The sequence below is a fragment of the Vulpes vulpes genome, chromosome 3 (assembly GCF_048418805.1).
Source record: "Vulpes vulpes isolate BD-2025 chromosome 3, VulVul3, whole genome shotgun sequence".
Lineage (NCBI taxonomy): Eukaryota > Metazoa > Chordata > Mammalia > Carnivora > Canidae > Vulpes > Vulpes vulpes.
Genome location: NC_132782.1, coordinates 82,510,857 through 82,537,428, shown reverse-complemented (window position 1 = coordinate 82,537,428; position 26,572 = coordinate 82,510,857). Strand labels below are relative to the sequence as shown.

The window sequence follows — 26,572 nt, the reverse complement described above, 5'->3', positions numbered from 1 at the left end:
CACCATCCACAGGCAGGGTTCTCCAGGGGGTGCCGATTGGACAAGCCTCCCTCACCTGCTGGACAGGAACCGCAGGTGGCCCAGGGAATCCAGGGGTCTGGCTCATGACCTGAGAAGCTCCTATAATAGGGCCCAACAGCCTGTAATAGCCAGCCAACAAATATTTGGTGAATAAGTGGCAGTGGAGCATTATTATGGTATTAACTGTCCTTAAAAAAAAAATACTTTTACTGACTACCTGATAAGCCATCATATTGCTTTACTGAAATTTAACAAGTAAACCCCTACTGCCGGCATCCGTATTATTTCTAATTTTTCTCTTTTTTTAACAGGATGTGCTAAACATTCCTGTACATAAATCTCTGCCTGCATCTCTGGTCATCCTTATGGATGAATTCCCAGCAGTAGAAGCACTAAACTGACAGATGAATCTACATTCTAACAAGTAGCCCATTCGTCTAAATGTCAGCAGGGCCTGAAGTCTGGTGTAAATTATACAGTGGGTGTGTGTTGTGGTGAAGTCAGAGCCATGTTCATGGTTCCTTGCAGAGAGTCCCAGGGTAAAAAGGCACCTCTGAGGCAGGTCCCTTGTCTGGCACATGAGTCTCCTTGCGGCAGTTCTCATAAAAGGTGGACATGGTGTTGAGTCTGAGAAGAGAATCTCCTTATTCCTTCATTCAGTCTGCAAATATTCATGGAGTGTCTTCGGGCCTCACACTGTTAGTGGACCCAGGAGCAGACTTGGCGTGCACATTGCCCCTTAGCCACCTCCTAGGAATCTAGACTTGGTTCATCTTTGACATAGGATGTGAGCCCCATGAAGGCAGGACTGTGACTAGCTCATTTGTGGCATGAAGTAAATGCTCGAAGGGTTTTATGATAAATTAGGTGCATAACATGTGATACCTCTCATTGACAGACTCAAAACTCAGTGGCATGTAGATACATAAACAAATCACAGCAGTACTTTCGAAGTTCGGAAATAAACTAAGGGTGTAGACATGAGCATTTATTCAGGAAGCGACCCGAAGGCAAATCAGGTGTGGGTAGAGAACTGGTCAGAGGAACCTGAGGCTGCTCCCTCCCTTGGCCACTACAAGTCCTGCAGGAAGTCCCTGTGCCACCAGGCAGGGCTGATGCCAGCTGGGCTGGGAGAGCCAGCGCTTCCAAGCCCTCAGCCCCGCAGACACCACAAGACACTGGGGGACAGCTCAGTGCCCAGGAGTGGCTGGCTGGCCCAGCTGCCTCATGGGATGCCGGCAGGGCATCAGACCACCTCGACATCCTGACACCTGGATGAAGTTCTCTGCTCTAAGAACTGGAAACTTCACAGCTGCCATTTCTCAAACATTCTGGTGTCTTAAAATTGAGGAACGAGAGAGCTTTCATGTCTGTGTGTCTATCAATAGTGATGTGTTAGAGGTTAAAACAGACCCTTTTTCAAGCACAAGAATATATAAGCACGCATGTCATTGTGTCAGAGTGATGGCATCATCACACATCATATAGCTTGTGGAAGGCAAATGACACAAATAGTCTGGGCCTTGTGGACCCTTGGAAGGGTCTCAGAGAGCCAGGAGTCCTCAGACGTCACTCTGACAATCGCTGGCTTAGTGAACTCAGGCTCTCCTGTACTGCTGAGCTGCTTCCTTCAAACCAGCGCCTCTGTGTCTTGCATCTGGGCCCTGGCCTCGGCCCTTGTCACCTTAGGTCCAGGTTTGAGCATGCCAGTCTGATAAAACCTGCCACTTCTCATCATCAAATGAGTCTCCTGAAAGAAGACCACTTGCACTTGCCCAGGGACCCGGGGTACCCTGTCCACCTTCAGATGCCTGCAGCTGGCCGTGGGTGTTTACCTTCTGCCTGAGCCTCACATGTGCCCACCCCACCTCTGCAGCTCTACAAAGCCAGGCCTTCCCATTACGCAGTTTTATTCGGCACAGTGCTAAAGGCACATCCATCAGTGTTAGAGACTTTTTTGGCAAGATACAGAACATGTTCTAAATGGAGCAAAGAAATTTAAATGGAAAGAAATTATAGCATGAGTGAGTTTATCCCTTTCAAGATAATCTCATTTAATAACCAAAAAAACTCACAAAGATGTGCATTTTATCCAGCTACAAAGGTAGCATGGCAGCTTATATATTGTGGTAATTACATGTTTGGGGTTTCATTCCTTCCTTAAACTTGATTTCTATTATTTCAAAAAATCAGCCATTGTAGAAAAGGACTATTCATTTATTTCATTGCTGGGTGGCCCGTGCACTGTAAAAATAGGTCAAGAATGGTAATCTAAATTGACTGCTAATAAATAATTAAAGCTAATGGAATTCTCTCAAATCTGTGAACTAAAATCTTTGAGAAATTGCCAGGACATACTGCCTGCTGTTGTATAGAAAGATATTTTTTATTTAACACTTGAGCTTAAATGCCATTTAACATTACTTTTTTTTCTATCCCAGAGACTGGAGGGAGTATGTGTCCATCTATAAAAGTAACCAAAAGTAGGGTGCTCCATTGGTAGCTGCATGATTCATCTTCAGGTGATGAGACAGGAAGCAAAGGTTTCAGGAGCATGGCGCAAGAAAAACTTCACTTTACATATTTTAAGTTGAGCTCAACAGTCTGTGTGTCATACTGTCTGGACTTTGAGCCTCCACACCTGGGCCGTGCACTGGCATACCCTGATAAGGGAGAAGTTCCTTAAATCTAAATGACATGCAGGGAAATAAGTGCCAGGAACAATTTTTCTTTCCCAGATAATTAGGGTTCTTTCATTGGTGCCACCAGGACCTTAAAAAAATACACTGGACCAATGTGTATGGATGGTATTTGTAGAAAAGATGGCTTATCAGTAAGAAAGCAGACTGTTACATCACAGTCAATAAAACCAGCCTTCGACTATGGTGTGTCACGTGGGCTCTTCTTTGATAATAAGGATGATGCAGACATCATCAGGGTATTTTCAAACCCCAGAGACCTCAGAATAAAGAATCAGGAGCTCCCTGGTTTTGAACAGTTTTCAGTCTTTTGGCTTTAGGCTGTCAAAAAGAGATCATTTTCTCATTTCAGTCTGAGGAATCTCTTGGTTGGAAAAAAAAAGTCACCAATTTATAACCACTTTTTGGCAAAGTAGTACTGTTAAACTGCAATATTCATATCAATCTGATGTATTTACTGGGTGTTAATGCATTTATAAATGGCAGACTCTTTCTGAAATCAATGTATTTGCATTTTTCTTTTAGAAAATACTCTCTAGAGAGGAATTTCTTGATTTGCAAAGGCAATGACTCCATCCAGGTTACCCCTGTCTGGCATCTCTATGATCTGTATATCTAGCAGCTAGAACCTGAGGATTTGTAGACTCAGAAGGCAGCATAGAGTGGCATTTGGTCCAGAGGGAAGACGTGGGGTGGAGCAGAGGGTCTGCAGAGTGTCATGAGCAGGGTTCCCAAATACTGGACAGGCTGGGGTAGGGGGGCACTGAGCCTCAGCTGCTTATGTTCTCCCCCAGCTGACCCATGGATCTGGGGAGCAGCTTCCTTCAGTCAAAACGCATTACAAAGCAAGTCAGTGAGAATGGAATCACCTTGAATCTGCTTGGATTTTTGTTTTAAGTGACTTGTTCATAAACAAACTGCTACTAGTAGTCACATTCTTTGTGTCTGCTCAGGACAACTGTTCCCCCAAATACCCGCATTCAATGGTGGCTCTGGGAGACCCGTATTGGAAAACTATGATCCTGCATTGAGGTGTATTCTAACACCATGACTGTCCCAGCGGGGACAGAGTGGCTTCAGGAGGACAAGCCTCATGGCCAGGACACCACAAGTAAGTCTCCTGCCTTGGGCAGGAGATGGGACCAGATGACCCTTTGATTCCCAGGTTAGTCTGATGAAGGTGACAGGTGACAAGCTGGTAGCTTGTAACTTAAGAGACATGCTCCTCCACCCCCCACCCCCCCACCCCAACCTCTTAATTCTTTCTGCCTGTTCCCTGTGATCAGTCAGCTGAAGGCTTCATGTGTCTCAGAGGGAAATCTAGTGTTTTAAAAACATTTTCTATTTTAAACATACACAAGATAGGGGTGACGAGTAAAGCGAACCCCTGCAGGTCACGCTGTCCATCTGTGGCAGCCATCAGCCCCGCCAACACATTCCTTCCTTCCTTCCTTCCTTCCTTCCTTCCTTCCTTCCTTCCTTCCTTCCTTCCTTCTTCTCACTCATGACCACTCTCTGTTATATTATTTTGGAGCAAAAATCATATTTTATCTAGAACTTAGGCTATATCTCTAAGAGACAAGGACCCTTTTGAAAAACATAGCCACAATACCTAAAACATAGGCCACTATCGTTTCAAAACAAAAACAACTCCAGTGTTGATGTTTTAACATCAAGTCATTGGCATGCCGTATTTTATCGATTATAATGCATACGCTTGACCATCTTCAGAAGCAGAGTGAGGAATAAAATCAGTGCCATCCCAGTTTAAGAAGCTGCATTCTTTCCTTAATGTGGCATAAAATAAGGGCACCTGGCTGGCTCAATTGGTGGAGCATGTGACTCTTCATCTTTGGGTTGTGAGTTCAAGCCCCACATTAGGCTTGGAGCCTCCTTAAAAAGAAATGTGGCATAAATAAGTGATACATCTTACAGGTGATGATATCACATGAAATGAAATATGCCATATTATGTAGTGATTTTCTTTGAATATATACCTAAAACCTTTTCAAGTCAGAATTGTTTCACTTTGAGGCTTGAGTAGTAAGGCAGAAATAAGGGGTTAGTAAACTCATTTGCAGCTCATAGTAAACTCATTTGCAGCTCATTTTTCTCACCCTGGGTAGGTGTGGAACATGCAGTTATGTAATGCCTTTCAGAGGTGACCTGGCCCACCCCCTCTACTGTTCCCACCCTGACTCTTCTCCCCACCCCACCCCACTCCAACCCCCCCACCCCGGCCCAGTGCTCCTGGGTTGTCCCAGACAAGACAGGATCCACTCCCACCAGAGGGGATGAGACACCTGTGGGGAGTGCCAGGGAGTGCCGTCCACACAGAGAGAGAAGCAGAGACACAGGCAGAGGGAGAAGCAGGCTCCCCGCAAGGAGCCCCATGTAGGACTCGATCCTAGGACCCCGGCATCATGACCTGAGCCAAAGAAAGGCAGATGCGCAACCACTGAGCCACCCAGGTGTCCCCAGTTGTGAGTCTTAAATGTCACAGAAATGCATGTGAGTTACCGTGGAGTAGAAGTGAACGGGACATTGTAAAATCTGTGTAAAAGTCCGTGGCACGAGATTCTGTGACATGTCCAGCCCACAAAATGGGAGAGATGTCAGGGGTATTGGGAATACCAGGCTCCAAAGTGGGTCAGAGCCTTCCCAAGACCACCCAAGTGCCCTGAATGGGCAGAAACCAAAGATGCATACTGTATAGGACCAGGGACCAGGTTTTGGAATATCTTCTGCTTGCACCTCACAGGTGCATCTGAACACCACATGGTGATTTTGTTTTGGTGTTGGCTTCTAAATCAGCATGATTTTCTCTGGGAGTCATCATACACAGAAAATTCAGTTGCATTTTACCATTCAATGTTCTGATCTAAAAAGTGAGTTGTGAATCAATGGTTTGGAGAACAACGAAAATCCTTTTCACCTAGAAGTATCTCTCTGTAAACATTGCTTATTATTTGGAATGTACTCAAGGGAGAGAAGGTTGAAATGCGCTATTCTGGCTTTGCCAACAGACATCGATATTAATAATCTCAAGGACATCACTTTCTATGTGTTAAGATGTTTGTTGCTTTTTGCTCAATAAATGGGACTGAATCAAAGTGAATTTAAATCCACACTGCAAAACCTACAGTGAAATTAAGTGGGTACCCTGAAGTTACTGAGTGTTTTGGTCCTTGTATTCAATCCCTAATTATCATCTCATGCCAATATGCTTTTCACTGGCCTGGACCCCACTTTCTTCAGTTTACAATTGCAGAGAAGGGCACATAGATACACGTGGTGCCCAGGGTGGCAGTGTCTGCAGTTCGTGGCTCTGTGCAGACAGCAAAGGACACCGTGTTCTCAAAGGACAGAAAATCATGTCATGTGCTCACCAACCGACAGTGGAGTGGCCCAGGGGTCAGGAGTGAGCATCCTCAGCTCTGTCTCCTTAGTTTAGTACTAAAGCACATAGTACATGCAGGTGGCAGAGTTGGATAAGGAATGTCTCAAACTGCCTAAAATAACATCGGAATGTTTTTTTTTTTTAATTTTTTAAAGATTTTATTTGTTTATTCATGAGAGACACAGAGAAAGAGACAGAGACCTAAAGGGAGAAGCGGGCTCCCTGCGGGGAGCCTGATGTGGAATTCAATCCCAGGACCCCCGAATCACGACCTGAGCCAAAGGCAGACGCTCAACCACTGAGCCACCCAAGTGCCCCAGAATGGGGGGGGTTTAGCTGGTGATTTGAAGGACATATGTACCAGTTGTGTGTGTATGGGTATGAATATTGAGTGCCTTTTTTCTCTAAAACTTCAAATATTATGTATAGGTGTGAGTACAAACACACACATCCAGCTTTAATCTCTAAAAGGTTCTTTCAGGGGCTGTTTGGTCCCCCAGTCAGTTAAATGTCTACCTTTAGCTCAGGTCATGATCCTGGGGTCCTGGGATTGAACCCCACATTGTGAGGCTCCCTACTCAGTGGGGGGTTCTGCTTCTCCCTCTTCCTTTCCCTCTCCTGCATGCATGTTCTTGCTCCGTTTCTCAAATGGATAAAATATTTTTTAAAAGAGTTTTAAAAATATACATCTAAGAGGTTATTTGAGTAAGCCTGTCGTGAGATGTGACTATGTCCAAATACAGTGGGTTGGTCAGAGAGGGGACAGTGTAGATAAGTTGACTTTATTTATGGTCGTTATGGGAGGCTCAGACTTCTGCCCTCCCAGAGTGCAGTGATAGAACACAGGAACACTTTTATCATTTCTTCCACTTCTCCAAGCTGGTGTTTTCATGAGGCAGGGCAGGAGCCAGTTGGGCGAGCTTTGGGGTAGCCTGAGGCCAAGCCCTGGGCCTGGGAGAGTCATGGTACCCACAGATAGTTGTTGGACAAGCATCATGCTGAAATTACCATCCCAGAACTGTTCACGTCTTCCTTTTATGTATTCCATGAATGTAGGTTTGTGGCCTCTTTTTTTTTTTTTTTTTTTTAAGATTTATTTATTTGAGAGAGAGAGAGCAGAGGGAGGGGCAGAAAGAGAGAGAGAATCTCGGGCAGACTCCATGCTGAGCATAGACCCTGATGCAGGGCTCGGTCTCATGACCCTGAGATCATGCCTGAGCCAAAATCAACAGTCAGATGCTTAACCTGATGAGCCCCCCACACGCCCCAGTTTGTGACCTCTTGAGAGGAAGATTCACAGCACATCTGTGGCAGCTGGGCTTGCATGCCATGGACAGTGCTGGCACCATTTTGTGAATGTCCGCCAGCTCTTCTTTATGCACTGGGATACATACCCTAGCACCAGCTGTACCTCATTAACCAGTCGCCTTCCTCAAAGCCAGCCTTTTCGGAAAACAAACAATAGACAGACTCCATCCATCATCTCCTTTTTGCAGTTTGTGACCAGAGCCACTTAGTGCGCTCACCCTTGCCCCAGGGGTGCAGGGGCAGGTGGGAGAGCAGGGGACCTGCCTGTGGCCCCCTTGGAGTCCTCAGGCTCTCTCTGCTGCCACCCTGCCGTCTGTGTCACCCTCTCCCCAACACACAGCGAGCTGTTCACAATAGACCTCCCACGTCATTACCTGTGGTTGAGGGTGTCTGATGAAGGAGCGTGGCTCATTTCTCGTGGTTATAACATTGACCTTGGTTGGGATCCAGCAGTGATTCCCCCTCATTCTTCACCTTTTTCATCCCCAGTTCCACAGACTTGCTGGCTCAAAACAACAACAGAAATTTGTTGTCTGACTGTCCTGGAGGTCACAAGTCCAAAATGGGTGTTGCTGGGCTGAGATAAGGTGGTGGCAGAGCTGTGTTCTCTCAGAAGCTCTAAGTGGGATTGTTACCTTGCCTTCTGCTGCTTCTCAGGCCGCCTGCACTCCTTGGCATCCACCCTTACCTCATTCTGATCCCCGCTTCCACCATCACATCCTCTTGGACTCTCACCCTCCTTCCTGCCTCCTGCTCACTTGGGCCATTCAGGTGCATCTTCCCAACTCAGGGTCCCTGACTTACATCTGCTGTGTCCCTAACCTCACAGAGCCCTGGGTACCAGGGATCAAGATGTGGGCCTCTTTGGGGGCTGTCTACCATAGATGGCCTTATTCATTTAGGAAGAGGCTGGTAAAGAGTTTGGTTTTTTTGTCATTGAACGTGGTGTAAGAACGTAGAAAAGGATGCGGTAGAGGAACAAACATACTGCCTTCTCCAGGGAAATAATGGTATCACCCTTAGGAAGGTGACCTATAGGAAAATGTGTAATCAAAAGGGAAATGATACTACTTCTTGATCAAATGCTTGTACAAGGCCACAGTACAAAACAATGTGGGTTAGCTGTGTTTGGCAAAGAGCTTAGAATACAGCCCCGTCTAATAGATCACTCTGTAGTGACAGAGGAGCTCCATATCTGTGCTGTCATGGTGGCCACCAGCCTCATGTGGCTGCTGCGTAGAAGGTGGCTTCTAAAATGAAGGAATTGAATTTTTCAAATTTAGCTTATCAAGTTACATTTAACTATAAATTAAGTTACGTTTAAGTATAAATAGCTGGTGGCTGCATTTGGACAACTCAGGCTGGAACAGGCAGTCCTAACTTGGGTCGTGTGGGTAGGCTTTGAGAAGACCACAGTGAAATCTTTCTCAGAGTTGCATCCTGGAGGGAAGAGCCAATAGCTTTCTTCAGATTCTCAGAAGGTTTCACGACCTGAAATGGTTAAGGGATCTGGTCCAGAGGAGAACCACAGACTATGCAGGAGTACAAAACACCTGAAGCCATTCTACCTAACTTCTACCTAGGACTGCTCAGCTTGGTAAGCAAGCAAGTGAGCTGATTTCAGAGCATAGGATGGAAGGACCCTTGGATTAGGTATTTGGCTAAAGGAACACAGGATGTTGTCAGTGAGTTATCAAAAGAGCAAGCAGGTGTCACACGTGCCCCTGTGTACATACAGCTGACGAGGACAGCTCACCTCAGGTTGCTGAGCAGGCCCAGAGCCGGGCAGGCCTACTTAGGGAATCATTGCATCCCAGAGCGGGTGAAGCCAAGGGATCGTCCCCACCCCTACCCCTTCTGGGGTGCGCGGGTTCCCTCTTCATCCACCTTCAAGCAAGGCTTAAAAATCCTGGTCCGGAAAAGGCTGTCTTCTGTGCACCCAGATGGATTTAGGGGAACTCTAAATTTGCTAGAAAGCCTTTCCGTGAATGGTAACTATGGTTTTAACTCATAATAATAAAAGTCATTTATATTATTAAGTACTTTGTGCCATAAGCAGTGCTACCCCCCCCCCCCCCCCCCCCCCCATTAATTGTACTTTATCCCTCTGTTTCGGGAAAGACACGATTACCCGCGAGCACTTTGGGGAGGGAAAACTAAACTTTCCAAGGTGAGGTGTCATCCCGTGCTCCCATTGATAGTGAGCGGCCGGGCCAGAATTCAGAATCAGGACTCTGCCCTCTGTCTTCCATCTTCTGGACCTGGTTCTGACCCAGGAGCTGTGGACAGAAGCCTAGACTCTTCATTTGCTAGTAGCATTTGTGTGTGTGTGTGTGTGTGTGTGTGTTTTAAAGATTTTATTTGACAGAGAGAGCACAAGCCAGGGTTGAGGCAGACGTAGAAGAAGAAGCAGGCTCCCCACTGAGCAGGAAGCCCAATGTGGGACTTTATTCCAGCACCCTGGGATCATGACCTGAGCCAGGCGCAGGTGCTTAACCAGCTGAGCCACCCAGGTGTCCCACATTCACGTGTTTGACAGCAGCCCTTCTCAGTGGTTCAGAGGTGGTGTGTGCATGACAGGAGGCATATTGAGAAGTGACCTGTTAAAAGATCCTGCTTGACTTCCCAGCCCAAGTGCTGCCTCCTCTGTGAGGAGGCACCTCCTTAATCTGAATTTATCCTTTCTCTGTGCTCTCCCCATAACACCTGGGCTCTTATGCTGAAATAATTCTTTTCCTCCTTCCTGTGTTATGGGTTGATTGGTCTGTGTCCAATGTTTACCCAGTACTAGGCTGTGTCAGTTGGCGGGTACATCGGTCTTGGAACCTAAAAACAGGTATATGGCTAGCCTTGGCCCAGACTTACTAAATCTGATCTAGCATGTAGATCATGCTCCATAAATACTGCATCTGCTGAAGTAGAAATTGCACTATTTGAACATATTCTCAATTACTTCATTTTTTTCCCCATTGAGATACACTTGACATCTAACACTGTGTAAGTTGCAGGTAGACCATGGACTGGTTGGTGCATCTCCATATTGCAGTATTGTGGCTGCAATAGCGTCAGCTAACGTCTTTATCACATGACATAATTGTCATTTCTTTTTTGTGTTGAGAACATTTAAGATCTAGTCTCTCCACAGCTTTGAAGTGTGTAATACACTACTATTGACTAACCACTATGTTGTACATTAGTCACTTACTTCATTTGAAAGAAAATATTCTCAAGGAGATCATACAGACTTTCTTCCAGGGGTGTTTCATTGTTTTGAAATAGGTACTGGTGGCTTGGGATGAAATTTGCACTGACCGTATATCAGACATGGATTCAAAACAGATGTATCCCCCAGTAAGAGTGCTCAAAAGAAACAGCTTAGGGGCATCTGGGTGGCTCAGTGGTTGAGCATCTGCCTTTAGCTCAGGTTGTGATCCCAGGGTCCTGGGATGGAATCCTGCATCGGGCTGCCCCCCAGGAGCCTACTTCTCCCTCTGCCTGTGTCTCTGCCTCTTTCTGTGTGTCTCTCATGAATAAATTAATAAAATCTTTAAAAAAATAGAATGAGGAGCGTATAGCTGAGACTTGGTTAGAAATAGAATCTAGTGGTATTCCCAAGTAAGTTCATTTAAATTACAGAGCTCCAGTCACCATTATTTATGTTGTATGAATGAAGGAAACGGACAGGGGAGGTACCAGGATTGCTTTATCTAATGATAACCATAACTGAATTCAAAGCTGTTTTTAGGAGGCTTTAACGAATGTTTCCCTTCTCTTTCCTTCTCCAATGGCTGTTTCCTGACCCACCCCTCTTGCTCCAGGATTTACGCAAGCAGGTAGCACCACTGCTGAAGAGCTTCCAAGGGGAGGTAAGCATTTATATTTATTTTATATCCTGAGCTAACCTTCATAGCTCATTGCGCTTTCTTTTTATTCTCATTAAATAAATGCCGTTGACAGAAGGTGCCTGCCCAGATGGAGCCTTCCTGGCTGCACTCATTCAGTGTCATGTGGATTTTGCGCTTCCCAGTGTGATGCTTTCACTGGGTCCTCAATTAAAACCTGTATAGAAAGTGAAGCCATATCTGAAATGTACGAAGGTATGGTAGATTCAGGGGCAAAGTGGCCTGTGTGCTTGTGCTTCCCACAGTGGGCTGAGTTTGTCTACAGTAGAGCCTTCAGAAGCCCACGGCTCTCCCCGGGCCCTGGTTTCCTGAGTTAGCCTGAGGCTGTGGCCACCAGGAGGCCTCCTGTGTGGGAAGGATGGAGTGGGGCAGTCTGGTGCTTTCACACACAGCTACTGGGGAGAGAGGGATTTCACTTGCTTGGGCCTTGGGCCTTGAAACAAAGAACAACTGGTAGCCGCAAGGAGTAAGTTTGGGCTCAGTATAAGGAACAGCTTCTCCTGCATCCTTCCAGAGAAGAACTGCGCCATCTGGTACGATGGTGGGCAGCCCTCAGAGATGTGAGCTGTTGAGATGGGAGACACTCCAACTCCTTCTCAGCCCTCAGCCCCTTGTGGAGACTCGGTGAATTTTAGAAAACCAGAAATGTTTTTACTATTGTGGAATTACCTTTTCCTGGTTCTTACCTTCTCTTGCTAAAATGATGGCAATGGTAATAATCCCAAGGAGTGGGAACAAGACTTTTTTGAAGCCCTCAAAAGAACCCAAATTGAGTGCATCTTGGGAATTATGTTTTCTTGCAACTTCCTAATGCCCAGGTTACATGGGGAAGGGGCTAGATTTGGGGAAGTGAGATGGCAGGTTCAGGAATGGCAGGCAGTGGGCCATACCAGTTGCCTTCTTGGACACAGGCTGCGATCCTGGGCCCAGAATCCCAGACGCAGGGGTTGGGGCTGCCCTCTGGCAAATTCTTTTTTTTTTTTTTTTCCTGTTTTTAAAGATTTTATTTACTTACTCATGAGAGACACAGAGAGAGGGAGAGACAGAGACACAGGCAGAGAGAGAAGCAGGCTCCATGCCGGGAGCCCGATATGGGACTCGATCCTGGGACTCCAGGATCACACCCTCGGCCAAAGGGAGGCGCTCAACGGCTGAGCCACCCAGGCATCCCTGGCAAATTCTTCAGTGTGCAGGTGACAGCAGAGGGTGAGGGAGCCGTGCGGGAGGCAGCAGGGACTGCTGGCGCCACTGCAAATTTCGGGGGGGATGACACAGAAGGCTCCTCTGTTTACCACCTCCTGCCGCAGGAAACCCTCCCGTGCTCGGCTGTGTGAGGCTTGGGGAGTATCACTGTCCTGGGCCTGGAAGGACATGAATTGCCTTGCCTCACAAATGCATCTCCAAACTCTTGTTTTCTGAGCTAGGCTGTCACCTTACACCTGCCCTCATTGATCTGATTTCTTCTTTGACTTGTTCAGCAGCTTTTGTGAGGCCCAGTGGCTTAGTCTTTCTGCCACAGAAATAGCCCAGTGTGCTGGTTTGGGTTGTTGGCTTGTTTTTGTTTCTTTTTGAAAAATTTCAAATCTATATAAAGGTGCAGAGAAGGAATGAGTATAACGAACATGTGTACACCCTTTACCTAGACTCATGGCTCACTAGCATTTTGCCACTTTTGCTCAGCATTTGAAAGTAAGTTACAGAGAGCTGGGCTCTATACCCTAAACACATACAAGTAAGTAAGTAAGGCTATTCCCTGATACTACTACGAAACCCCGCATATCACACTGAGGAAAGCAACACTCATTCCATGGTATCTAATATGTGGTTCAAAGTCAATCTCCCAAAGTGCCTTTTATAACTGCCCTGCCCCTGAACTGGGGTCAGTCAAGTGCATGTGTTGTACATCAGGGATGGGCATATATTTATATATATTTATATATATATATATTTATATATTATATATATATATATTTATATATATATCCACGCACACACTCCTCCCTCACTCCCCACATATTTCTCCTTTAATATAAAACATTGTCTTCACATGCTCTTTTAAGAATTTAACCCACTTACAGTAGAGATTACCCAACATTCTGAATGGGGTAGTGGATGTGCTTCCAGATATATTAAATCTGAAATGCATGAGAGACATCCAGATTTCTTACTTGTCTTTTTTTTTTAAAGTCTATTTGAAAAATAAATATTTTTATAGCACCACTAATATTTACCATTGTTAATTGCTATGTTTATATTAAATAATTTGTGCTTTCTAGTATGCTAATTGGAGTAGAAAGAACTAACTCCTACTTATTTCTGAAGAGAGAACTTTCATAGCAGAGGGCAGCCACAGACGAGACCATGTGTGCAGGGTCGGTTTTCTGATGAGTAAGGCCAGAAGCCAGGGTATCTTGCTGCTTCTATGGGGCAGGATCCAGTAAGCTTGTTTTTCTAAAAAGCCTCATCTCTAATCAGAGGATTACTCTTGTATCCTTCGTTAGCAGCTGCTGAATGAAGTTGTATTTATTGGATAGGTTCTTTGAGTTTATCCCAAAGTACTTGAGTTCCCCCCGACCCCAGAACAATGTATGGTGTTGTGAAAACATGTTCTTTGCCTTAGAATTGGTAGAGATTGCCTTGCCATTTGAGATCCTCAAAAGAAAGAAAAAAAAAACACACACACACAACAAAGAGTAAGATAAAGTTTTCAGGCAGCAAAAAATTCACATAGGACTTCAGAGTTCCTGTGAGAGGGTATATTCATAGTGTGTTGTACTATCATGGGAAACAGCCTGCTCAGGGTACCACTCATGCCCGCCAGGGTTTTTCTTGTGGTTCTCAGAGTAAATCCAGACACCTTCCTGCCTGGGGCTGCTGAGACTCGCGTGACTGGGCAAGTGCTTTCCTTTTGAGACTCCTTTTACTCCTTACTGCCTATCACTGGATACATGCCATTCTGAATTTCTGCCAGGCCCCAGTGCATTGGGCATCCTCACCAGCCTCCAGGCCTTGGCACGGGCTGAATCGCTTCTTTGCCTGGCTCCCTTCAGCTTTGACACAACTTCCTCAAGGAAAGGCTTCCCTGAGCCCCAAATGATAGGCCAGGTCCCCTCCACAGGGCACTCCCATTGTACCTGCTGTGTGTCATCAGATTTGTCATTGTGCCTTAACACCCACCTATCCCTTTGTCTTCTCCTGTAGTCTATAAAATGTGTGAAAGCAACCACTATGCCATGTCTTATTGGCCACTGATTCCCAGCCCCGGCCACAGCAGGAACTAAAAAGTTTTAAGGCTCTCAAAAATGGCTAGAGAATAAATGATTGAAGAGTGAAGTGCCTCCGGAGGTGGTTTTAAAAACATTTTGCCTCCACCCTTTTTTCTGATTGCATTGTATTAATAAGGAGAAAGGGACACCAGAAAGTCTGCTCGGGAAATAGCTTTAAAAGAAACTGGTGAATAATTGCATTTGTTGTCCTTGATTAAACAGTAGGGAATACTATAATCGTAACGATCACTCAGAGTCATTATAGCAAAATCATCAAATTTAGTTCACAGTGAAATTTGATTAAGTGATTGATTACCATACCTACACGTGCCTATTTCATAAACCCAGCCCACTGGTCAGTGCAGGGAAGGGTATCACCTAAAAGGTCAATCCAATTTAAGAATTATTTTAGTCCCGTAAGTGAAGTGACACCTACACTCTCTGAGAACATGCTGAGTCTTGGAAATTGTCTCTGCCTCTCTTGCTTCTCTCCCTGATAAGGGTCCTGGCATAAAAGGTTGAAGGAGGGGAAGGAGTTGGCTTGGGCCCTCCTCCTCTTGGCTGTAGGGGAGTTGGATGCTTAAGCCAAGTGTTCTCAGAGAGGAGAATTCTCCTAAGAAATAACTTGGATGCTTAATTCAAGGAGAAAATGAAAGACCCAAAACCTATGAGCTTAACATCCATCTTAAAAAGTTAGAGAAGTACAACAGAATAAACTCAAAGGGAACAGGAAGAAGGAAATAATAAATATAAATAATAATAAAAATATATAAGAATTTTAAAAAGAGAGAGGGAGACCCAAAAGAGAAACAGCCAGAAATTGATTCTTTATAGAGACTACCATCTTCCTAATCAGGAAAGAAAAGGTTAGTAATGGAAAGAGGGTAATTTCTCAGCCACAGCAGAGATTAAAAAGATAATAAGTAAATATTTCAATCAATTTCATGCCAACAGATTTTAAAAGCTAGACAACATGGATACATTTCTGAAATTCTATAATGCATCAGAGCTGATTAAAGAAGAAGTAGAAACTCTGTGTAGTTTTGTAACTATTACAGAAATGTTTGTCAGGATGGTTTTGGGGAGAGTCCTGTCAATCATTCATGAAACAGACAAGCATTACTCTTTTGCAGACTCCTTGAGAAAATTGAAAAAGAACACCTCCTACCTCCTTTTGCGAAGCTAGTGTAACCTTGATACCAAAACCAGACAAGAATAGCATAAGAAAAGAAAATTCGAAGCCAGTCCTATTTGTGAATAGATTTGCAGATGTCCTTAAAGGGGTGTTAGTAAATGGAATTCATCAAGCTCTGTGTATCCCAAGAATGCTGTTTGGCTTAACATTAGAAAAATGTTTTATTGCATATTAATTTTAGCAGATTAAAGGGAGAAATTATCTTAATAGAGGAAAAGAATTTGATAAAATTCAGCATCCATACATGATTTTTAAAAAGGAAAGAAAAAGATGCCATGTGACGTAGAGGGGAATGTCTTTAACCTGAGGAAAAGTTATTACCAAAACTTATATCAATCATTATACCCAGTGATATCAAAAATATTCTCTTAAAAATCAGGAGCAGGACAAGAGTGTGTATTATTGCTACTTTTACTTGACCTTGTACTGGAAGTCTCAGCTAGCATGGAAGACAAGAAAGAGATCCAGTATTATCAGAGAAGGAACAAAACTGTCATTTTTCAAATGAGCCTCAATTATCTAACAAAGTTGCTAGATACGGAATCAATATGTAGAAGTAATTACATACTTTTATATCGATAGGAAACTGAAAAGGATACACCTAGAGTTAGTGACAAAAAATAAAAGATACTTAGAAATAAATAGGAACGGGATCCCTGGGTGGCGCAGCGGTTTGGCGCCTGCCTTTGGCCCAGGGCGCGATCCTGGAGACCCGGGATCGAATCCCACGTTGGGCTCTCGGTGCATGGAGCCTGCTTCTCCCTCTGCCTGTGTCTCTGCCTCTCTCTCTCTCTGTGACTATCATAAATAAATAATAAAAAAAAAAATTAAAAAAAATGTCCTTTAAAAAAAAAAAAGAAATAAATAGGAACTCTTTCTGGAAAAAAGTGGGTCATTTATATTGAAAGAGATTAAGAGGGACTTAAATAGAGGGACAGAAGGTATTCAGGGGCAGAAGTTCCCGCTATTATTAACAATAATCAATTTTCCCCAAATTGATCAGAGGGAGTCATTGTAATTTCTGATCCAAAATCCAACAATTTTTCACAAAACATGAAAAACTGATTCTAGAAGTGACAAGCGAAAGCAAGTGGTCAGTGATGGTGAAGGTAGCATTACACAAGAACATAGTGGAAGGTTTGTCCTGCCAGATGACAAAAGTTGCAGTGATGGGAGCAGGGATAGATAAATACAGTGATGGGACCTAATAGAGAAATCAGGAACTGACGTGCGTATATAGAAGCCATGAGTGTTGCAAAGATGGGACTATGGATCAGTGAGGAAAGCAGGGATTTTTTTTCAGTAAATGGCCCTCCAACAGTTGGTTATCCTGTGGAATTAAGGGAGATTGGATCCATACCTCATACCAGACACAAACACAACTTATAAGTGAAGATATAAAGCAAAACTTTCAACCTTGTGGACGAAAATATAGAATGTGATGACTTTGGGTTGGGTAGGACTTCCTAGAAACCATAAGGGAAGAAATTGTTACATTTAACTACATTAAATTTTTCAAGTAAAAGCTTTATTTACTTATTTATCAATTACAGAAAGACCACCTACAGAAGGTGGCAGAGTAAGCCAAGGGCACTGCTCACTCCGTTTCACCTGTGTCTCAACTAGGAAGAGGCTCCACCTTTCTCAAGACATTTTACATTACCTGTTGGATAATAATCCAGGCTTCTCTGAATCTTGCTCATAATAAAGACCAAATATCTCCGATGTGAAGGGGGATCCCTGGCTGCATGTCACAAATCAGGAGACAGTTGCCAGACGACATGATTAACAAAGGATTAGCATTAAGAAAATATTAAAGACTTTTACCTATTTGTAGGAAAAAAACAAACATCCCAGTAGGAAAATGGCCAAAAGTCACAAACAGCATCCTTGGGGGAGAAAATCGAAAGGTTATGATGCCCAACCTCATAATTCGGGAAATGCAAATTAAAATAATTCAAACAACACTTACTCGTCTCTGCCAGGTTGGCCAGAATCCAAAACCCAAGAAAGGAGTGTAAATTATGTAAACTGTTGTGAAAACCAGTCTGGCATCAGATCCTAAAGCTACAGAAGCACATATACCTTGACACCGCACTTCCACTCCTAAGCATAAATTCTAAATAAGTTGAAACAAGGGCCCCAGGAAGCAAGTGCAGCAGTGTTAGAAATTTGTAAACAAGCGGAAATAGCCCACTTTCCATCAGCAGCAGGAAGAATTGGCAAAGAGCAGTATAGCAGGAGAAAATGAACAACACGTGAAAAGGGGCACTACTGCACTTACGTTGTTTAGGGGTATGTGTATATATTTTTATTATGAAATAAAACCATAAAGAAAAGGATAAGTAGGAAATTGAGAATAGAGGTTATCATAGCGAGGCCCAAGGGAGGCTTCGAAAGTCATGGCAGCGTCCTTACTCACAGGTGCTCATTTTTTTATTTATACTTTACATTTACTCTTTTGTCAGCATGAACTACTTTTTTCAAAAAGAAAGGCAGTAACTTCTTAATTGTATTTTTGCGTGTGAGGAGCTAAATATTCTCCCTTCTCTCTGCATTTCACGGGTGGTAATTTTCATCTCCAAGTAAGTGGATGCTTTGGGTGAGGCCAGGGGCTCAGGCAGGCAGAAGGGGAAGGCACGTTTGTGGCAGTGTCCAAAATGGCATTTGAGGGACACTGAGCAAATCCCAAGTGCTGCCCTGGGTGCTTTCCAAACATAAGCTCACCCCGTCCTCATAACACTGGGAAGCAGCACCCCCCACATGTGCTCTGGAGCCTTCCCCTCTTGCCTCCCGAGGAACCACAGCCCTGCAGGACCCCCTGTCCTGGGTCTGCAGTTTGCTCACCTGCACTCTGTAAGCGCTAAGATGTTCCATCGTAGTGAATGGGCAAGTGAATGGGCATCGAAGCCCTCTGAGCCAGGCTTCTCCAGAGAGCCAGCTTCACTCTCCTGTGTGCCCATCAGTCTTCAGCCTGACCAAGTCTGGCATCTGTCCCCTCTCTCTTGACCCTTGTCGTCATTGGCTCACTCGAATCGGGGACATTCAGCCTGCCTGACTGTGCCTTCTTCCAACATCCCATGATGGTATGCCCTCCGGGTTTTCCGTCCACTTCTCTGGCTATTGATTTTCAGTCTTGGACAGTCCGTGGCAGTGTTCTGTACCATATGATCTCCCGGGCCCCATCTGCTGAAGACCCAGATGGCTGTCTCTAACCTGCTCTTCTACTTTGTGAGGCTGCCCCTTCCATATTTCCATTCAGGCAGTCCACAGGAAAGGACCCTTAGCCCACGGCACTCCCATGTCCAGCCCCTGCACCTGCCAGACTCTCCTTCCCCCTCCTCTCCCTCCTCAGGAATGGCCCTGCTATCTGCTCAGTGGCCTCAGCCAGAAATCTAGGATACCTTCTCCCTCCCATCCATCCCGCTCTCCTCCATCCTTCCTCCCAGTACCTTCATCTGCCCGCATCTTTCCATCCCTGCCACCCACAGCCCGTCCAAAGCTGTCATGTGTCACAGAGGCCACTGTAGTGAGTAGTTCTCTGCCTGGTCTCTGCTCCAGCACCTGCCCATACCCCACTACCCCCCCCCACACACACCCCTGCCTCCATGCCTCGGCTCTGTGCATCAGCCAGGATTGGGAGCACATCACTTCCTGCATGCTGTCCTCTAATGGCTCCCATGCCCTTGAGGTGGACATGGAACCCTGACCTCAGCCTTCAGGGTGCCCGGCCTGGCCACAGCCTACCTCCTGCCCAGCCCTCCCCTTCTGCCTTCTTGGTGCTTGCTTCAGGTGTCATGCCCTCAAAAGGTCTCCTCTGACTGCCAGTCCAAACCAAGGCCCTCTTACTAGTTCTCTTGCAGAGAACTTGTCCTTTTGTCCAGAGGGCTTTTCTCCTTGTCTTTGTGGGTTTGTTTATGTCCATCCACTCTCCAGACTTTCTATATCTGTATGGCCTCTGTATACATACCACCTGGCCCTAGTGACATGTGGTAGGAGTCCCTCGGATGGATGGAGGGAAGCATATCCTTATTATACAGAGGAGGAGGCTACGCCCAGAGAGGGAAGTAGCTGCCCAGAGTCACATGGGTGATCCTGGCAGGACTGGGACCCATGTTGGTGTGCTCGGGGACTGCATGGGAAACGGGGAAGTGATGCCTTCACCCTCCATCATCTTAGTCACCACCCCCCAACCATGATAAGGACAGTGGATGTTCAACTTGTGCAAAGCACTTTGCAAATGTTCCTTAGGCTGCCTTGCTCTTCTGGCCAGCCCTTCCTGTGTGGATGTTGCACTCCCTGCCTGGAGTGTAAATGTAAGTGTACCTGTGTGTGTAAATATCCATAACTGTGTGCACACACTTTGCTACAACCAGATTTGCACTCCCCGCCGGAGTGGGGCCCTGGTTAACTTCAGACAGCTTCATGCCGGTACCACGTGGTGCCTGGCCCACATGAGGGACCAAATCATCATTTGGAACATGCTCTGTACTGAAGGTCCACACACCAGCAATACTCAGAGCCATGGCCAGGCCACGTGAAACGCCATGTGCTGGGTTTTACTCTCTGCTACCTATTTATTTCTTCATTCAGTGAAAGCCTCTGACTGTGTACAGCTCTGGGCCAAATAAGAGCCAGGGATATACCCCTGGCCACAGTCAGCAAAATCCCTGCTCCCTTGAAGCCTAGGTCCCAGTGAAGGGAAATGTAATAAAGATAAGGAGTAGCGTCAGATGGTGAAATGTACTGGGAAGGAATTAAGTCGAGAAAGTGCAAGAGCAGGTGGAGCAGAGTGACTTCTTCCAAGACTGTTGTCATCTGGGAGGCCTCTTCCCGGAGGTGGTATAGAGAGTAATACCTGAGAGGAGGAAAACCCGACAAGCTCAGGGCTACAGAAGGATCGCCAGGCAGAGCAGGCTGGGCCAGGGGCTGCACTGCAGGTGAGGGAGGAAGGCAGGCCAGAGCACTCAAAGGCCCCGTGTATACTTGCAGGGCCATTTGACAGATGTTAATCAACCAATAGATGAAATGGATTAATGGTGAGTAAATACTCTGTGAATTTGCTAAAAGGAGCTGAAAGCTTAAAGGATGTCCGGGAGCCAGGATCTGTTGCGCTATAACATATTTAAGTGCTCAGATCTAAAGGCCACGTCTAAATAAAGCCAGAATGTCCAAGGACTTAACTCCAAAGAACATGTCGCAAGGAGTTAAAAGGACCTGGGAGCCAGCCTAGGCGCTGCTGCTCACTCTCCTGTGACCTTGGGCAGCTCCCTGACTTCTTTCTGCTTCACTTTGCTCTTCTATAAGATGAGTGGGTAAGCAAGACAGCCGGCAAGGAGCCCCATAGCTCTGAAGAACAGTATGACTCAGTGGACTCATACTTGGGTCGGCTATCATCAGCAGAACAGAAGAGGACATTTGTCAGCAATTAGAGCCACTCAAAAATGGAGTGAGCTGTCATCTAAGGGAGTGAGTTTCCTGTCACTGGGAGTATTCAAACAGGGGCAGAGGACCACTGTCAGGGGTGTGGTCAGCTCTTACCCATTCTTCTTCAAAGCCCCATCCTGCCTACACCTAGTGAGTACCACACTGAGCATTGCGGGCAGGATGGTGTCAGAGTAGGTTAGACCAGACTGCTGGTTTCTGAAGCTGGCCCTCGGAGGGACCACCTGGCTGCATGAGAATCGCCCTCGTGTTCACAGAACTTCTGCTTCTAGGCCCCTCCCTGTGAGGTTCCAATTCAGCTGCCCAGGACAGGGTCTGAGCAACTGGAATTCGAGAAAGTCTACACCCAATTCTCAAGTGTGGCCACTCGTAGGAACCATGGTGCTATGTTCCCAGCATGGGCACTTCCTCTCCAGGCCACGTCCTGTGGTTCTGCCAGCTCGAGCACCTGGGATCGGCAGGCTGGGTGCTTCATGATTTTGCTTTAAATGTATTTCCAGGCTTTCAGCCCTTGGCTTCTCCTCCAGCCAGACCAGTCCCTTTATTATTCTCAACTATACCTTGTGGTATCCTGCCTCTGACCACCTCCTAAAGTCATGGCCTCCGTTCTTAAAACCTTCTGCTCTTCCTCACCTTTAAGAATTGTTTCCATCCTCGAAGACCTGAGAGTCCACCTCCTCCGATCCTTCTCCTGCCATCTCCAAATGTCCAAATGTCTGTTTCCTCTGAGAGCCCAGATCTCCTCTTTGACCTCGTATCCTCCTTGCCCCACCAAGTTGGCTCCCCAAGACCTCCTTCGGGGAACAACTCACCCTCTCCCATCTGCCCCCCTAATAGGTACTCACCGGGTGCTGTGTGGGAGGTTTCCCACCAGGTTCCCAGTGACCCACAAGAACAGTTAAAGCTGCTTCTCCTCCTAGGGGAGCCAGGGCCATCTGTGAGTTGGGGCTCAGTATCCCTGCCAAGTGAGAATGGGGCAGGAGAGGCTTCATGAGGACCCCCACCTCGCCCATTGTCCTGACCCCTTTCCTGGGGAGGGACTTGTTTCTCACCCCCCTTGGCCACCTGCTAGACTCTTAGGCCTTTTCACGTGCGTGGCACTTGGGGTGATGGTGGTGGCAGTTGCGGTGGCCATGGAGGTGATGGTGACAGCATTTTAATGACCTTGCAGTGCAGTCTGATGGCCTGGTGCATTCAGTGTCTTCCTGGCGGCTCCCTCCATGACGGCTCAATTAGGGGAGCGGCAGGACTGTGGTTCAGCATTCGGGCCAGCTTCCTAATTGAAAACACATTTTCTCCTCTGAAGCTGCAGCTGGTTTGGTTCTGCTCATGCAGAAAAGGATATAACCTTGCCTAACATAGGAAATGAACGGTTGAGAGAGAAGCCAAATTCAATTTCAGTCAGATATGTTGAGGCTAAGCCCGTGATCTATGGAAGCAGGGGAGCGAGCCGTGTGCATGCGGGAAGGGACGCACTCAGCGCCCCATTAATCACGGCCGCCCGCCCGGCGCGGCCACCACCGCGTGTGCCACTGCGCCCGCGCCGCGCCTCCACCGGGGGCTGGCCCGCAGCCAAGCACTCCAGAAGTTAACCTCTTAAAGACCCGGAGCTGCTTTCTGTTGAATAAATGTAATTTTGTGGTCAGAAATAAATGCTTGTGATGTAGCGGGAGCTTTGGAAACAACAGCGAGCCAGAGCTATTACAAATTACTCCGTGTTGTGGAAGTCAACAGCATACATCAAAATTCCAAGTGTATGGCAAATTGATTTCGGCCCAGAGCTCTGCAGCTATTCAATAAAAGTCCTATTAAGCCATTGTATGTAATGAACAATCCAGAGCAAATCTAATATTTTCAGTGGGTAATTATTTTTAACATCCTCTCGGTAAGCGTCGGCAGAGGCCTTAGATGTTTATAGCACGTACCCGCATACAGTGGGCCCTCCTAGCTTTCATTCGCCTCTTCCGGAGGCCCCGAGACAGGCCCCCCCCCACCCCCTGAACTCAGGGCTCCCACAGGGTTCACCTGCAGACCCCACGCCCAAAGAGAGCCATGTAAGGTGCTGGCGGATGGCAGGTCCCTGTGAAGCCTTGGTTGAACTGAAATGAATGGAGTTGGAATGGAGAAGAGGCAGCCAGAGGGCCCTAGAATAAGTGAGTCAGATGCTGTGTTGGCAGAGTTGGCTCAGCCCCCCGGAGCCTCTGGAGATTAGAGAGTCACAAGTAAGGAATTTGAGGTCCTACACACTGAAGGGATCCCCAGGTGGTGCCCACTGCACCTCTGCTCCTCAAGAGCTTGGGAATCAGCCTGTGTTTCAGGGAACCCTTGCTAATGGAGCCCCCAAAGTGATCTTGTTGCCAGCTGAGCAGGGGTCCCCCTCCACAGAGGCTGCCTCCTCAGCTGTTCCACCGCTGTGTTCACACCAGGAGATGACCCTGGTAACACTGACTCACGTCACACTTCCAGTCTCCCCTTCCAGACCATAAGCTTCTGGGTTTACTCATTTATTTTTTCATTTACTGAACACCTACTGTGTGCCAGGCTAGACCTGAACTAGACAGTGGTCTGTAGTTATAGGTGATTAACTCACATGCTGCTTTCATGGCACTTAATAGTCAAGCAGGATCTGTGTCCTCATATGGCACAGTCCTTGGCACAGAGCAGGCCCTCAGTAAATGATGGGTGGGTGGGTGGTTGGATGGATGGATGGATGGATGGATGGATGAGCAAATGGGTGGATGGATGGCGAGATGGGGAGTTAACAGCCCCAGTGTCAAAAACGAAAGCATTCTCTGTCCATAAGAAAGGCCCTGTTCTATCTGCTTACATTCCCAGAACTCTGCAGGGAATCATGTGATACCAGGAGGCAATTGGGATATGATAAGGGTCCTGACTTACAAGGCCTAGGTTTGAGGCCTGACTTACCAGTGACCTTGACTTTCACCAAGTTTTGACCTCTCACTACCTCTTTTCCCTCATATGATAAATGTGATGGATTAGGGGAAAATAAATTTGAATGGTGATGATAAGTAGTATTTGTCTTATGGTTTGTTGTTATTGTGTTTTCCTGGACTAAAGTTATCCAACTTGTAATAGTCACAGAGTATTTATTTGAATACTGTGGAATTTAAATTCTTAGGGTATTGTATTTTCTGCAGATCTTTCTTCCCTTAGAAAAACTCATTCTGGATGTTAATTAGGTTTTACTACCGTTCTATCAATATGATCCAATAACTCCTTACATGAAACTGGCCCTACAGGGCAGATGATCAAAAGGAGGCCGTGAACACCTGTGTGGGGCCCTGGGAGGGACCTCAAGGACACTGTTTGATAACGGCTGAGGGCCCAGCCAAGTTCATTGCCTGCATGTGGAGTATCCCACATTCCATCTCTCCCTTGGTCCTTTTCAGATTGCACTACTGCTCTCTTTGCTGGCAATTATTTGCACAGCATTTTATGTCTCTAAGTTCCCATCTCCATGATTTCCCACAGCCTTACCCGGCACTCTATGCTCTCAACGTTATCACCAGCCAGGGTGATGGGGTGGAAAAGTGGCTGTGAGCTGGAGGAGCAGGGTGGGTGCCTACACTCTCGACTCCTCCCCTCTTGCTGTTTCTTGGTCCCACCTGTCCTGGGATCTATGGCTCCCTGGAGCCTTGTTATGCCCAGCCAGATGCCTCCTTCTTGTCACTAAATACTCACCACCTCCAGTAGGTATTCCCAGACTGCAGAAGCCCACCCCTGCAGGGACTTTGAGCCACATACTCAGTAGCCACCTGCACAGATGAGCCTCAAGGTCCTGAGTAGCCTGAACAGCATTACAGGTTGGAACCCAGCTGTTTGGACTCAGTCAGATACTCATTCCACTCTCCTGCCACGGAAGGGGAGCATGACCAGTGTTTCATCTAACTACAACTTCAGGAGCCTTCCAAGTTGCCAGACAGAAAGAGGCAACCTGGTTGGATGGGCCAGTGACCTCCCAGCTTCTCTTTCTTCGCTTGGGGAGCCTCTCGTTCTGCCATTGCCTGGGGCTGTTCCTCAGCTTCGTCCCCTGTCATCATGAGGACCAAATGGCAGGAGAAGGGAAATAAGAGCCCTTTGCTCCCACCCTACCCCCCCACCCGCCCCAGGAGCTCTTGCTAGCTGAGCCCTCTAGTGGGAAAGGAGACTAACCCGGAGAGCAGGTTCTGCTAAAACATGCCGACTCTGGACGCTGCCCTTGGGGAGAGGAAGGAGAACATCTCTTCAGTTCCAGCTATGTGCCGGAAGCTTTATATGCGTTATCTGATTTTGTCTGTACAATAGCAAAGCCCTGAGAGGTTTTATGATAATTTCTGGAGAGAAGAGGAAGTGGGCCCAGAGAAGTTGAGTAACTTGCTTGAAGCTACACAGCTCACCAGCCATAGAGCTGAGACTTCAACTCCACCTTCTTACTCAAAAGCCAGTGCTCATTCTAGAAAGCTTACAAAGTGTCTTGAGATTGTTTCAGAAGTAGGAGAAGATGCAGAGACCTATGAGATTTATGCTTTATCCTCCAGCATAACAAGGGAAGCCTGGTGGCCTACAGTCAGCAAGCACAAGGGAAAGGATTCTTTCCTAGGGCTCTCAGGGAAAGGACTTGGCACCTACCTGGAACAGAGCTGTGCTCCCCAGGGAGCCCCTCCACCTCCAGACTCAAGCCCCTTTCATCCTCAGGCTTGAGACTACTGGAGTCCAGGGACTTGGGAAGGCAAGTCTGGCCTGGAAACCCAGGGCCTGGCATATGCTCAGGGCAAATCTCTGAGTGTGTGTTTTTCTTGAAAAGCAGCAGCAAAGTGCCACCACCTGAGAAGCACAGTAGCATCCTGCTGTGGGCACAGGGGGCCCACAGCCCTGCTGGGAGGACTCACTAGTGTTCATACTGGGCAGCTGCCGCTATGGACCTGGAAATTCTAGGGGTGTACAAGCAGCCTCCAGGGCTCTGGGCACCTGTGCCACTCCTTCCTCCTTCACTCTGCCTCCTGGTTTCTGTCCTGTGTTCGCTCCTACCTAGGCCTGCAGTGGCTCCTTCCTAGGGTGGAGACCTAGAGCTGCAGAAAAAACAGACAAACCACAGATTTCGGAATCAGATGCATCTGGATTTGACTCCTAACATCATCTTTTACCAGTGTGACCTTGAATGGGTCCTTTCAGCTTTTCTGTGTCTCATCTGTGTCATGGAAAATCTGCCCCACAGATGCGAGATCTAGTTATTGATCATAGCATTCTCCAGATCCTTCCATCTCTTAAATACCACTGGGACCCCAGGATTTAGCCATAGCCTTCTGGGGCTCTCACTGCACACCCATCCTATCCCT

General features: G+C 46.6%; 1 protein-coding gene across 12 annotated transcripts in view; it reads left to right on the top strand.

Annotated features, from left to right (window-relative positions):
* The window catches only part of CUX1 (cut like homeobox 1), a 363,575-nt gene that overhangs the window by 155,160 nt on the left and 181,843 nt on the right, over positions 1 to 26,572 (top strand). For all 12 annotated transcript variants that reach the window (XM_026019558.2, XM_026019559.2, XM_072752950.1 and 9 more), the window contains exon 3: positions 11,247 to 11,294. In XM_026019558.2, coding sequence (XP_025875343.1) covers positions 11,247 to 11,294 — 48 coding nt within the window. The remainder of the gene's footprint in view (positions 1 to 11,246; positions 11,295 to 26,572) is intronic.